General features: G+C 39.1%; 2 protein-coding genes across 2 annotated transcripts in view; both read left to right on the forward strand.

Annotated features, from left to right (window-relative positions):
- Positions 1-3,080, forward strand: part of LOC139148694 (methyltransferase-like protein 27) — a 28,278-nt gene extending 25,198 nt beyond the window's left edge. The window contains exon 5 of the mRNA XM_070720177.1: positions 1,055-3,080. Coding sequence (XP_070576278.1) covers positions 1,055-1,242 — 188 coding nt within the window. The 3' untranslated portion in view covers positions 1,243-3,080. The remainder of the gene's footprint in view (positions 1-1,054) is intronic.
- Positions 3,081-9,398: 6,318 nt separating this feature from the next.
- On the forward strand, positions 9,399-11,936 carry LOC139147034 (muscarinic acetylcholine receptor M2-like). Its single transcript, XM_070717885.1, has 2 exons — positions 9,399-10,880; positions 11,925-11,936. The coding sequence occupies exons 1-2, from the start codon at positions 9,399-9,401 to the stop codon at positions 11,934-11,936; spliced, it is 1,494 nt and encodes a 497-aa protein (XP_070573986.1).
- Positions 11,937-12,437: the final 501 nt, after the last annotated feature.

A 12,437-nucleotide genomic window follows, 5' to 3' on the forward strand; every position in this document is an offset into this window, starting at 1 on the left:
ATTTCCCTCTTGCGCATAGATCTTTTGACTTCTACTTTAAGGAAATTGGCCAGTGTTATGAGGTTGTCTTTTCTGAGGGAATTAAATGTGTCCTGATCAAGGTCATCCAAAATTCGTCTGTTTAAATTCCGCCATGATTAAATTTCGCTGAGTTCACAGTATACAGTAGTTTTGAAAAGGCTGTCAAAATGTTGTCAAACGGCTCAAAATATTCGTCTCCCGGACGAGCCCCCAATTTTGTTACGTGCAGAGAAAACGAACAAAAGGGTGAACTCAGCAAATAACGTTTAAACAGAATTTATTACAAAAATAAAACTAATTGCTAAGTCAGGGATAGAGTACAAGCTTTAAAAGTGTACAGACTACTTATCTCAGCTGGGACGGCAAAGCTCCAGTCTCAGAGTTGTAACAGTCAGTCGGATGAATGAACAGTCCTTGCAGGCTTGAAGCTGCACAAAGTCCACAGTATAAATCCAGCGTTGGCAGTGAAGGTCTTGAAAAGTCTTGAGAATGACTACTGCTGGAGTTTAGTAACACACAAGAGACACGATCCCAAAAGTCTGACTGGAAGCTGTGCACGTCCCTTTTATAAAGGCATATAAGAACAATCTAGAACTTTTATTGACATGCTAATTACTGTTCTAAAATTATCTCCCTTACACAACTAATCAACTTTCCAGAACATTCCAAACATGACTAATTGAATTCAAGGTTGTGAGGTCATCAAGGGCAGTGACCTTGAGAATGTTCTAGACTAATTGAACTCAGGTCATGATGAGTGTGGGGGAAATGACCTACATAACAATGTTTCATGACAAGTTGTCGATGTGAGAATAAAGGTTAGGCAGTACTACCATAACACTACTCCAGGTTGGACGACACACTGATTTTGAATGGGAAAAACACGTTGGAAAATGAGAACTATTAGCCTTAGAGCGTGAGTGTGACCCACATTGTTGTCAGATTGTGCATCTTCTAAAGTTCCTTCACGTGATAAATTTCGGACACAGTGCACTGCAGACTTCTTCCTTTCCGTATTTACTTTTTTCATTAGGCGGCTATATTGTCATCGTTAATAGAGTGAAGGCTGCAAATATCTTAGAGGGCGCTACTTTCCAGCAGCTCATCGCATGTAAGAAGATGGAACTTATCTACAAACGCAACTGTGATTATTACGTGCCGGGTAACAGAAAGCAGGAATGGGGCACTGGCTTTTCTTATCTGCTGAAAGTAATGCCGTAATTTCTTTGTCGTGAAATAGTACAAATATTTTGTACACGTTGCGATGATAGAGGTGTTGGGTTGGTTGTATACTTAGTAATCAAAATTCAGAATTGCAGAGCCTATGTATGACTTAATTGAGATGGCAGATTGTCTATTCGACAGAATAACAAAACAATTGAAAAAGATATATTAACAGAATGTTGCGACGGTAATTGTGACAGAAAATAGTTGGGTTCTAGAGGTATAAGTTAGCGTCAAAACCATTTTCAAACTTTTTGTGATTAGCACAAGCCCGTTTTAAGTTGAATATCGAAACTGGATTGTCCGTCAGAGAAAAATCAGACCAATCATTGATCCATACCCGAGTTTTATCGCCGACTTTTGTCAACAGTATACGCTGGATATTGTACACAACGAGTTTGTTTGTTTAATATACCTGTCGTCTGCGTCAAAACCATGATATATTATCCAAAACTAAAGCTTTTGTCGATATTTTGTGTTAAATATTTTATTTTTCATTTTAGGAATACTGTACCTTTTTTAGACCAAGTTCGTACATGTATTGTCAGATTATGTATGCAGTAATGTACCCCTCCCGACCCGTAATACACGAAAAGGAACTTTACACATGTAACAAAGTGCAAATCTTCCTTGAGTCAGTTATCAACCAGGAGGGGGTACCTATTGCCATTTTTTTATAGTTTTGGCAATGCCAGGGAAATCTATAGATGTTGAAAGCATTTTGGGCCATAATTATGGATAATCGTATACATTATCAGTAATAGTCTTGGTGTTACGTCACAAAGTTCCCTCGTATAAACAAAGCTGTAATATAATACTGGTCAGAGCTTCACCTCATACTTTGATCGTCAGTGTGTGTTATCTCTATGTACCCAGTCGATATAACACATCTCTGCAAAGGGATACCCTGCAGGGGTCAGCGAAAGGCTAACTTTTCGAAATAAAGATTATTGCTAACTACAGAAAGCAGCCGGGGCCTGGATGTCTATCGACAAAAGCGATTCTCTGTGGCCATCTTACAGATGGAGAGAGTTAAGGTAGTATGCACCTCGAAAGTGAAAGACAAATCAGCATCAACATTATAATGATGCACCGCCATTTTACTTAGTGGTCTTACAAATATAAGATTTTCAGTTCAGGTGAAAGGAATACATTAGAAATCTAATTGTTTGTGCAAAGCTTATTTCAAAGAAAGTGATACAAGTCAGAAATGTCAAGGTTAGGTCCCAGTAATAATTAACAGGGGCAGGGTGGTGGGGCAGTGCTTTTCACTTCACAAATTTATTTTTCGGCTGGATGTTGACCTACTTTTTGTTTGACCTGTTTTTGTTGATATCTTTCACACGCATAACTCTGACATAAGCACATGGGATGGAGTAATCCGGTGTTGAACTTTTAAGTGCATGCAGCAGCCATGACGTCATAGCTGGCCAACGGGTTATGTGATCGGCCCATGATCAATTGAATTTCAAAGATGGCAGATCTTGAACGTTCTAGTTTGGCAACTGCGGCGGCCGATCTAATCGGCCAAGTCGGCACCAGCATGAGTACAAACGAGGTGAAAGACTATTACGACAAGTTGTCGAGCAGCTACGACGAGGTAAACATGAACCTGGGACTCCTTGCTGATAGTCTGGTTTCGTTAAATATCAGCGTCACTTGCACAATTTCGTAGTTTGAGGAAGCGCAGCCAACCCCATGAACATAGCCAACTCAGACCACAGGTCGATTAGGCATTATTTGTGATGATTTTTCCTATTATTATCATAAAAAATGATTATGTATATTAATAAATTATTAACATGAATGTTACAGAATATTAAAACTTTTTTTACCAACAATGTCGTCTACTTTGTGTAAATACCGTTTGGAAACCCCATTTTTGTGATAATTATGATTATTAATAAATTACGATTATGATTAATAAAATCATATTTTACACATTGTAATCTGCTTATGTGAACAATCCTCTGGAAACCCTTATATAGTTTCACAATCTATGCCAAAATATACAAGTGACACCATTGCCCAGGTTCAGTCTACGGCGAGAGTTACTACACAGTGTATATAATATATACACTTTTTAGTAACTCTTGCCGTACAGCTATGTACAGCTTTCCTCTACGGAACGATGGCTTTTTTCCTTCTCTTAATGCCGCCTGCATGATACCGCCGAGTTTTCATTTAACTTGGTAGTCTTCTTGAATTAAGTCCTGCGTAATAAATATGTGCGTACCTTTAAGAGTTTTTCTTGCTTTCACTTTTACTTTTTCTTTAACTATTCTACTGTAAAATTTGACGATGATATGGCGTGGCATGTTCAACTTCTTCTTTCGTTTCACTCAGTGAGCGTTTTCAAGAACGTCCGGTACATAACCGGGAGCCATGTTGAATTTCTTCGTTAGAATTTCTTCTATTATCTGCTTACAGTTTCCATTCTTTGTTTCTTTAATGCCACCGAATCGCAGGTTATATGCTCTTGAATATCTTTCTTGGTTCTTCTGCTGTTCGCTCAGTTTCTCCACACTGTCCTTCAAAGCTACGTTTTCTTTTTCAACGCCTCAACTTTTGCCGTCGTGGCTGCTATTTTCTGATTCAAGGCATGGTTCGTCTGTCAGTGTTCTTCCAGGTGGTCTTCAAACTTTTCATTTCTTTCTTCCAATTCTTTCTCTACTCTGTCGACTCTATTTTTTGTGTCAGTGTGCTCATCGACTAACCTCTTCAAGTTGGAATCCATTCTCAGTATCATTTCTTTCATGAACCTACGGAAGTCCTGTTTACTCTCCTCTATTTGACTTGGGTCTGTGCTACAGGTGTTCTCCGTTGCAACGTATTGCGTAATGGAAGGCTGCTGCGTGTCATCCGATGTTGCACCCTGAGCACCTCGTTTTTTTCCCTTCTTTTTTGAACGAGTTTCAGCAGACGTTTTTCTCCCGTTCCTTTTTCTGTATGCACCAGTAGTGTTGGTCGGTCTCTCTGTGAGTTCTGTATCGAGAGTCACTCTATTTGTCACAAAATCTGAATTTTTCTCTGGAACAGTCATGACAGACGTATCACTCGCACGCCATTGCAAAAACGCCCCGTGATTTTTCTTGGTTTGTTTATGGCGCATAATGTATTGGAGTCTCATTCTTCGAGTGAACTTGTTTGCGTCTTTCAACAGATTGATTCTTTTTGGACGTTTTGGTGTCAGAATAAACTTGAGCCTTTTGTTGTGTGCATTTGTTTCTTTCTTAGTTCAATTGTGTGATGATAGATTTTTTATGACTCTGAGATTGTTGTTGGATTTTGTTTGTAGTTTGTGTTTATTAATGGTATGGCGTTTTATTGTGTTTCTTGATTTGTTTTGTTTCGTGTGTGCGTTTTTCTTGCTTTTGTTGTTTTCTGTTTTTGTGTTTCATAGTGTATTGTTCTTTTTGTATATGTTTAACCATTGTGTTACGGTAGTTCTGTTTTTGGAGAGAGTGGTGGCCTTTAGAAAGGCCGTTTGGTTTGTTTTGTTGAGTATTGTATTATATGCGTACCTGTGAACGTTTCTGTCTAGATTGTTGTTTCGCCTTCTTCTTTGCTGATTCGATGGATCTGGTGAGAAGGTGCTTCGCTTTCATCTTTTCGGCTTGGTTTGGCAGAGCTTCGATCTCTTGTTTCAGGCTTGTGATATGAGTTTTGATGTGTGTCGGTTCGTCAAAGGATGTTTTGCCGATAAGTTCGATGTCACTCATGGTGTACGTCGATTGATATGTTGCTTCTTCCTTTATCAAAGGGCTTTATTGTGATTTGTTTGTATTTGGACATTATTCAGAGAGGGTTTTTCTGCTCGAGTAATGCTGTTTCTGATATGGGTCTCAAACGGAATTTCTGCTATCTCCATTTAAGCTGCTTAGAGATAGATTTCAAGCTTTGAGTTATCCGTATCATAATTAAAATGAAATTTTAGACAGTAGAGAATTTTTTAACAGTAGAGCGACAAACAGTAGAGAGAAATTTCTAACAATAAGCTTACAGAAGTTTAAAAACAGTAGAGAGAAATTTAAAAAATAGAGTGAAATTTTTAAACATTCGAGAGAAATTTCAAACAGTAGAAAGATATTTCAAACACTGTAGAGACAAAGTTTAAACAGTGCGGAGAATTGTCGATTTCGTCCATAGTAAACGTCAGTGTCCTTCTCCTCTCCATTTGTACAAGTGTTTTTATCTCCCGCCGGTCGACTAGTACGGTATTTTATCGTAACATTGAAATTAAATTGTGAGTTTATGGTTCCCAAGGGGGTGAACTGGGTGCAAATTATACGCGCTTTATTGTATTTGCCTGTGCACCAATTCTTTACAAAGCCATCAACCATTATATACATGAACCAATTAGACTGGTGAGTAACATGCACTGTTTTTGTTTTTGTCTGTTTTTTTTTTGTATTTAAAATTGTTTTATTGGTAACATTTTTTTAGTAACATGAACTTAAGATAAAAATGAAGTACAGTGCTTAGTTATCTACAATTTTGTGTAAAATTGAAATCCATTTGTTGCAATGTCTCTCTAATTTGTCTTTTTCCAGAGCTATTTCGTACTCTAGATGGTAGTTGAATTTCACTTGCAACATAAAAGCTGCAAAGTGTGGTTTACTCTGTTTCATTTTCATGGCATAGATGTGTCTTTTGGCTAACAGTAGCAAGTGATTATGAATGTCAGAGTAACCGTCAACGCCAAAGAGCACTTCATTTAAGTTATGTCTCGTGAACAAACTGAGAGATGCCTCGAAAAATGTGTTTTGTTCACAGTATGATTACAGTTGCGTAAAATAGTCATGACACCTCTACTATTGTGTGTCCAATGAGAATAAAAGCAGTCGCCCGAAGCCTGGGATGACCAAAATTTCTCATTATCTGACGTGCTTTGTGTTTCCTGAAGGAAAACAATATTTGGCTTCTTATGTTTTAACCATGTTAACACCTTCTTTCTTTTTTTAAATTCCCTGAGACCTCTCACTTAAGTGATAAGAATTTCAATTTCTGCATGTTTGATGAAATTGAAATGTTTTAAAAGCACACTTACTTCCAATCTGTTGGTTGTTACCTTTTTGGGGATAGAATAGTAAGAAACAAGGATAAGAAAAGGACTAAAGGAGAAAAAACAATTCCTTCTAAATCTAATAAAAAAAGTTCTGGCAAAAGTTAAAGATAGTTGTTGTCGCATGACTTGAGTGAAGATGATGTGGCAGTGTAGCTCTCCAATCTGCTGGTCGAATGTTCATGCAGTCGCATGGGTGGTCTGAGGCGCGGTTCTTAAACCACATCGAGTGTTGGTGGGGGTCCTGAGTACTTGACTCCGTCGATGTACAGCATTCCATTCCGGAAGATTGGTTTCTTTCCGTCCTTGTAAGCTTGCGCCATGATCTTGTGGTACAGGCGTTTTTTCTTGTAATCTGCGGGGAGCAGGTCTTGTTTGATTAGTTGTAGATTTCTGTTCCGACTAGGGCTTGCTCGGCTTTGCGTAATATCTGTTGACTTTTCGCCAGTAGAGTGAATTTCACAATGATAGGTCGTGACCGATTGTTGGTGATGCTCCCTCTTACTGGGGCTCGGAAGGCTTTTTCTATTCCATGATCACTTACTTTGAACTTGTCCGTTAGCAATTGTCGGGCCACCTCCATTGGCTTTTCGTTTCTTTCTTCCTTTACACCGTAGAAGCGGAGGGAGCATTCTCTTAGTCGACGTTGTGCTCGAGTACTTTCCTCCTGAGTGTTTTTTTAAGTTTTCTGTGAGTTGACAGACTTTCTGTTCGAGGGAGGCGATCCTGGTTTCATTGTCGTCGGCTTTGGTAACCGCATATTCACTCGATTTCTCGAAGTCGTTTTGCCTCTCCTCGAGTTTTGTTACTCGATCTTCGACATCTGATAATACCAAGAGTTTGGTTTTGATCGTGGTGACATCTGTTTGCAAAGTTTCCAGTCTGTTGTAGAAGCTTCTTCCCCGTCGCTGGCCTCATGTTCATGAGGGGTGTCGTTTTGGGCGTCGCTTTGGTCTGAAGCAGGTCCAGTGAACGCTGTGATGCTTTTTTGCTTCTTTTTCTTGCCTTGCGGTGGTTGGATTCTCGGCATTTTCGGTCTGCGGGGTGACTGGGTATTCACGGAGGTGATGATTAAGTATTGGTACTCAGACTTTCTGAGATGAGCTGAAAACTTTGGCAGATTTGGAGAGCTGAAGGTTTAACGCACTTGCCTAGTTGTACATGGTCACGTGACTCAACATGCACTGTTTGCATATCAATTTTCTTATATGTCTAACCATGGTTACTAATTAGCTATCGCAAGCACTAATTTAAGAGCCCATATAGTGATTATATAGATGATTATAGTCGCATATACTAATCAATCATAGTAAATGAGGTGAAGACAGCGAAACGATTTCATTCATTTAGAAATACAAGACCATGCACTTAAGCCAGCAAGCCTTTGGTGAGAGGAACAGAATCAAGTTCGTATGTAATAATGCTCTATCGCTCTCTCAGTTCAATATGAACATCTTCAGGTATTATTTTCAATATAGCTAGACGTTTTGAAAAGTTATGAACATAACATCCAAACAACACCGAAGTGAAGACAGTTGAGAGTACTTCAAAGTGCTTTCAGTGGGATACAGAACCCGCAACTGGTGCTGAATTGTCGGGTTTCCTGGGAAGTTGGCTGGAGACTAGTTCAATTTACAACAGTTATGGTGGAAGCAAGCATAGAGATCACATCAGTGAAACAACATTTTTTAATCCGCCAGAGAATAGGTCTTTCATTAGCAGCGTGTCGGTATCTTTGGCATACCTACATAATTGGTCTCCGACTCAATTTAACATGGGAGGATGAAAAAGTTACACAGACAGAAAAATTGTGCATAGCTCTCTCTCATAGACTGCAATATATAGTGAATCGACATTTCGGTGAAATTCCAAAATCAAATTTCTTGCACAACCATGGACTTGTAACCACTCTAGACTGACCAAGAACATGATCAATAATCAAGCGTACATAAATACACAGATTTACCTAGTTTTGTATTGGACAAAAATTATTCATAGTTTCATCATAGACTACAATGTATAGAGAATCGACATTTCGGTGAAATTCAAAATTGAATTTCTTGCACAACTATGGACTTGTAACCACTTTAGTGTAATCAAGAACATTAATATCAATAATCAAGCGTACATAAATACACATATTTGCCTAGTTTTATATCGGAAAAAAATTATTCATAATATATGAACACAATATGAACACAATATGAAACACAAATATGAACACTAGTACAACTCCTTATTGGTTCTTTATTGTATAGGTAAATAATCATATGTAACCAATAAACAAACAAACATAGATAAACAAACAAACAAGGAGCCTGAGCGCCCTGTGATTTGACCGCTTGCTTTTACCCTCTGTATGTCCACGTTTCTCCTTTGTGTTTTTATGCTGAGGAAGGCTTGATCCCGAAACGTCTGTGTTTATCTTCTCTCCATATTTACAAGTGTTTTATCTCGCGCTGGTCGGTTAGTATTTTATTTTATCCATTTTATCGTGCTGCAGTTTTTATCTTCTGCATTTTAAGAAGTGTTTATCTTTCGAAGGTCGGTTTGTATTTTATTGTTACTTTATAAAATTGAAGCATGAGTTTATAGTTCCCGAGAGGGTGAAACGAGTGTGACGTATATGCGTTTTTATCTGGTTGTATTTGCCTGTGCACGCATCCTTTACAAAGCTATCGAACATTAGCTACATGATCCAATCAGACAAGCACATCGATTTCGTGACTAAACATGCATGTTTTGCATAATCCATCTACTTTGACAATTCAAGTTCAAGCATCCGTTCGACACACATACGTCATCAATTTATCTAGCCACTGTAATTGCTCGAATTCTAATTAGCGATAGCAAACACTAATTTCTAACCGCATACAGTCATTATATATGATTAAACATTGATCATACCTAGTGAGGTGAAGACAACGAAACGATGGCATTTATTTAGTAACACAAACCACTAACGCCAGCAAGCCTCTGGTGTGAGAAAATGAATCAACTTTGTACTCAGCGGCTCACTCGCTTTTTCAGTTCAACATAAACATCTTCAGGTATTCCTTTTCAACCTAGCTCGACGCTTTGAAGCGTTATGAACATAACATCCAACAACACCGAAGTGACAGCAGTTGAGAGTTTTTCAGAGTGGGACACAATACCTGCAACAGGTGCTGAATCGTCGGATTTCCTAGGAAGTTCGCTGGCAAGCACTACTTCAATTTACAACAGTTATGGTGGAGGCAAGTACAGAGATCCCATCAGTGAAACAACAGTTTTTAATCCGCCAGACAATAGCTCTTTCGTCAGCAGCTTGTCGATATCTTTTGGATACGTACACAATTGGTCTACGACTCACAACATGCAAGGAGAAAGTTACAAAGACAGAAGAGAGATAGTAGTTATGCTATTAACAGTTTTGTTTTCTTCAGTTGGCATACTGACGATTGTGTCCAACTTATCCATACTGGTAGCTTTTTGCAAAACTAAGAAACTCCGAAAGCCGACCAATTACTTCTACGTCAGCCTTGCAGTATCCGACTGCCTCCTCGGTATAAGCACGCTACCTTTAGCTGTGTACAATTGGTACCAAGATGGTTATTGGCAGCTTGGTGAGGCTGTTTGCATTTTATGGCTCGCCATAGACTACTTTTTATTTTCAGCCTCGATTTACAACATAGCAGCAATCTGTCTTGATCGTTATCTAGCTTTATTTTACGGACTCTGGTATCGACGTATACGGACCAATCGCTTCGTCATCAAGTTGATTGCAACTGCCTGGATACTGGGATTTGTCATCGAAGTGCCAGCTATCACTCTTTGGGAGTTCATCGCAGGCAATCCTACCGTCGATTACGACGAACACTGCAAGGTGGAATATGAAGATCACTTTGTGTACACCACTATTACCAACTCTATTTCGCCACTAATTCCATGTGCCTGGATAACTTTCATTTACCTGCGAATATCTCTGATGATCCGTACACGGAAGACGAGAAGTCAGATAGGAAGAAAATCACCCTTCGACAATAAAACCCATCATCTCGGCGATGGAAATACGACCGCCACTGTCAACAGTGAGGTCTGTTTTGGCACATCTGATGCTAAAGATTTCAATGACAGTGTTCGACCCTCAAGCACATCGATCACCAAACACGTAACCGGAAAAGATATCTATGATTCGTTTCCCTCCTCCCTTGGCAGTAAAGCATGCCGAAAGGAAACAGACTGTTGCAATGCTGCTACTAGTGACAGTTTTCCGGTTAGAGGTAAGCCCAGTCCACAAGGCGAAGAGGACTTAAAGCAAAATAAAACTGATTCCAGACTTGGAAAAATAAATGATCTTTTTGAGCTGGAGGAAATAGCGCCCCGAGAGCCTGATGAAGGTTGCAGTGTAGCGAAGATTGTTGACAAACCAAGTTCAACAGAAAGTGCCATAGCCTCCACGTCAGACATTGATGTGCAATCTACAAACCAGAAAACACGTGTCGTCATTTCTAAAAGTTACGAGTCAAAGAAAAGCAGCAGTGACAACAAGGCTGCCGTACTTTTCAGCATGGTAGTAGCTTCATTTCTGGTATGCTACCTACCATTGGCTGTGATTTCTATAACAAACGCCTCTTGTGGTGGCGTATGCATCCCATACAATGTTATCAGCGTTGCAGTCTGGCTCGAGTATGCCAATTCTCTTGTAAACCCCTTTTTGTATGTGTTCCATGATATGAATTTCAGACTTGCTGTTATTCAAATCTTTTGTCCTAAGAAAGCCCCGTTTTGAGGCCATTACCACTGTACTATTTACTTTAAAGTCGGCGGAATATTACCATGGCGACGAATCGTTTACTCATTAATCTAATCATAATTATCTAGACATTGGAATTTGCCATCGATATACCAGTTAATTTGGAAAAAAAAAGAAAATTGGTTACCATGGCGACGAATCGTTTATTTATCAATCTAATCATAATTGTGTAGACATTGGAAATTGTCATCGAGGTACCAGCTAATTTGAAAAACAGGGAAAATAGGAAATAATATCAAAAGTTAAAAGATGAAAATATACTCATCTGAACACGTTTTGGCATATTTGAAGGGTAAGCACACTTTTGTGCATGAAATGAAAAAAGACTTCTTTTTTATTCGCTGTCGATAGATTCGCTCAGTATGGTACAGTGACATTGATATGGCTGACATCTTGTAATTCTTGTAATATTTAGAAGCGAGCATAAGGCCAAAAAAAAAAAAGAAATGTTTCTGGTCAGGTCTTGCAGTCACTGATCATTCCCCCAAAGAATTTTCTCTCTCTCTCTTCAGCCATTTTGGTTTGGTGTCAGCCACGGCCGCCGGCCACAAACAGAAAAAAAAGGGTGACGCGCTGTTGTTCAAGTGACGCGCGCGCTGACCAGAAACATTTCTTTTTTTTTTTTTTGGCATAACACGCTAGGCTATATCCTTTTTAAGTCGAGATTCGGTCTCTACATCACTTCACGCATAGACTCTAGAGCTAAAGTCTACGCTTCATACCATGCTCTTGTAAAACTATTCTGTGCCGATTTTGTTTGCAAGGTGTTCGCTGACCTTGATACCGTGTGAGGCTTGTAATATATGTTTCAATTTCCAGGTACTGTACTAGGAAGTGCCACATACTAAAACAATGTTCCTCTCGACATAGTCAGCGTCCACTGTTGTCTTGTCCATCTGTCGTCAAGTATCAGTTGCTACATTTAGCTAGCATATACTAATTATCTGTTTTGCTTCGGAGCTTCTGATAAGAAGTACATTAATTTATAAATGTCACTGACTTCCTGTACCATTTTACTTCTATAATTACCGTTTGTCCACATCAACTGTCTATGACACATATTGTACACCTTGACTCATCTATGGATTTTTATGAGAAAAATATTTTTGCAAAAACATCAATCAAGCGACATTATTATTGTTCTATGAGCACTCTGTCTCAAAATGTTTCTCGGATTGTGTGGATAATCATGTGACATACAGTTTCACTAGTTGGAACGGGGCTTCTGAGCTTTATTAGCTCCGCTGTCAGTGACGCGGAGCTTATCAAATAGGTTGATTTTCCGTCGTCGTCCATCGTCCGTCGTCCGTCGTCGTCCGTCGTCCGTCGTCG

The sequence above is a fragment of the Ptychodera flava genome, chromosome 13, assembly GCF_041260155.1.
Source record: "Ptychodera flava strain L36383 chromosome 13, AS_Pfla_20210202, whole genome shotgun sequence".
Lineage (NCBI taxonomy): Eukaryota > Metazoa > Hemichordata > Enteropneusta > Ptychoderidae > Ptychodera > Ptychodera flava.

Excerpts from the sequence above, each read along its gene's own strand:
- LOC139147034 (XM_070717885.1), top strand. The coding sequence starts at position 9,399 with ATGAACATAACATCCAACAACACCGAAGTGACAGCAGTTGAGAGTTTT.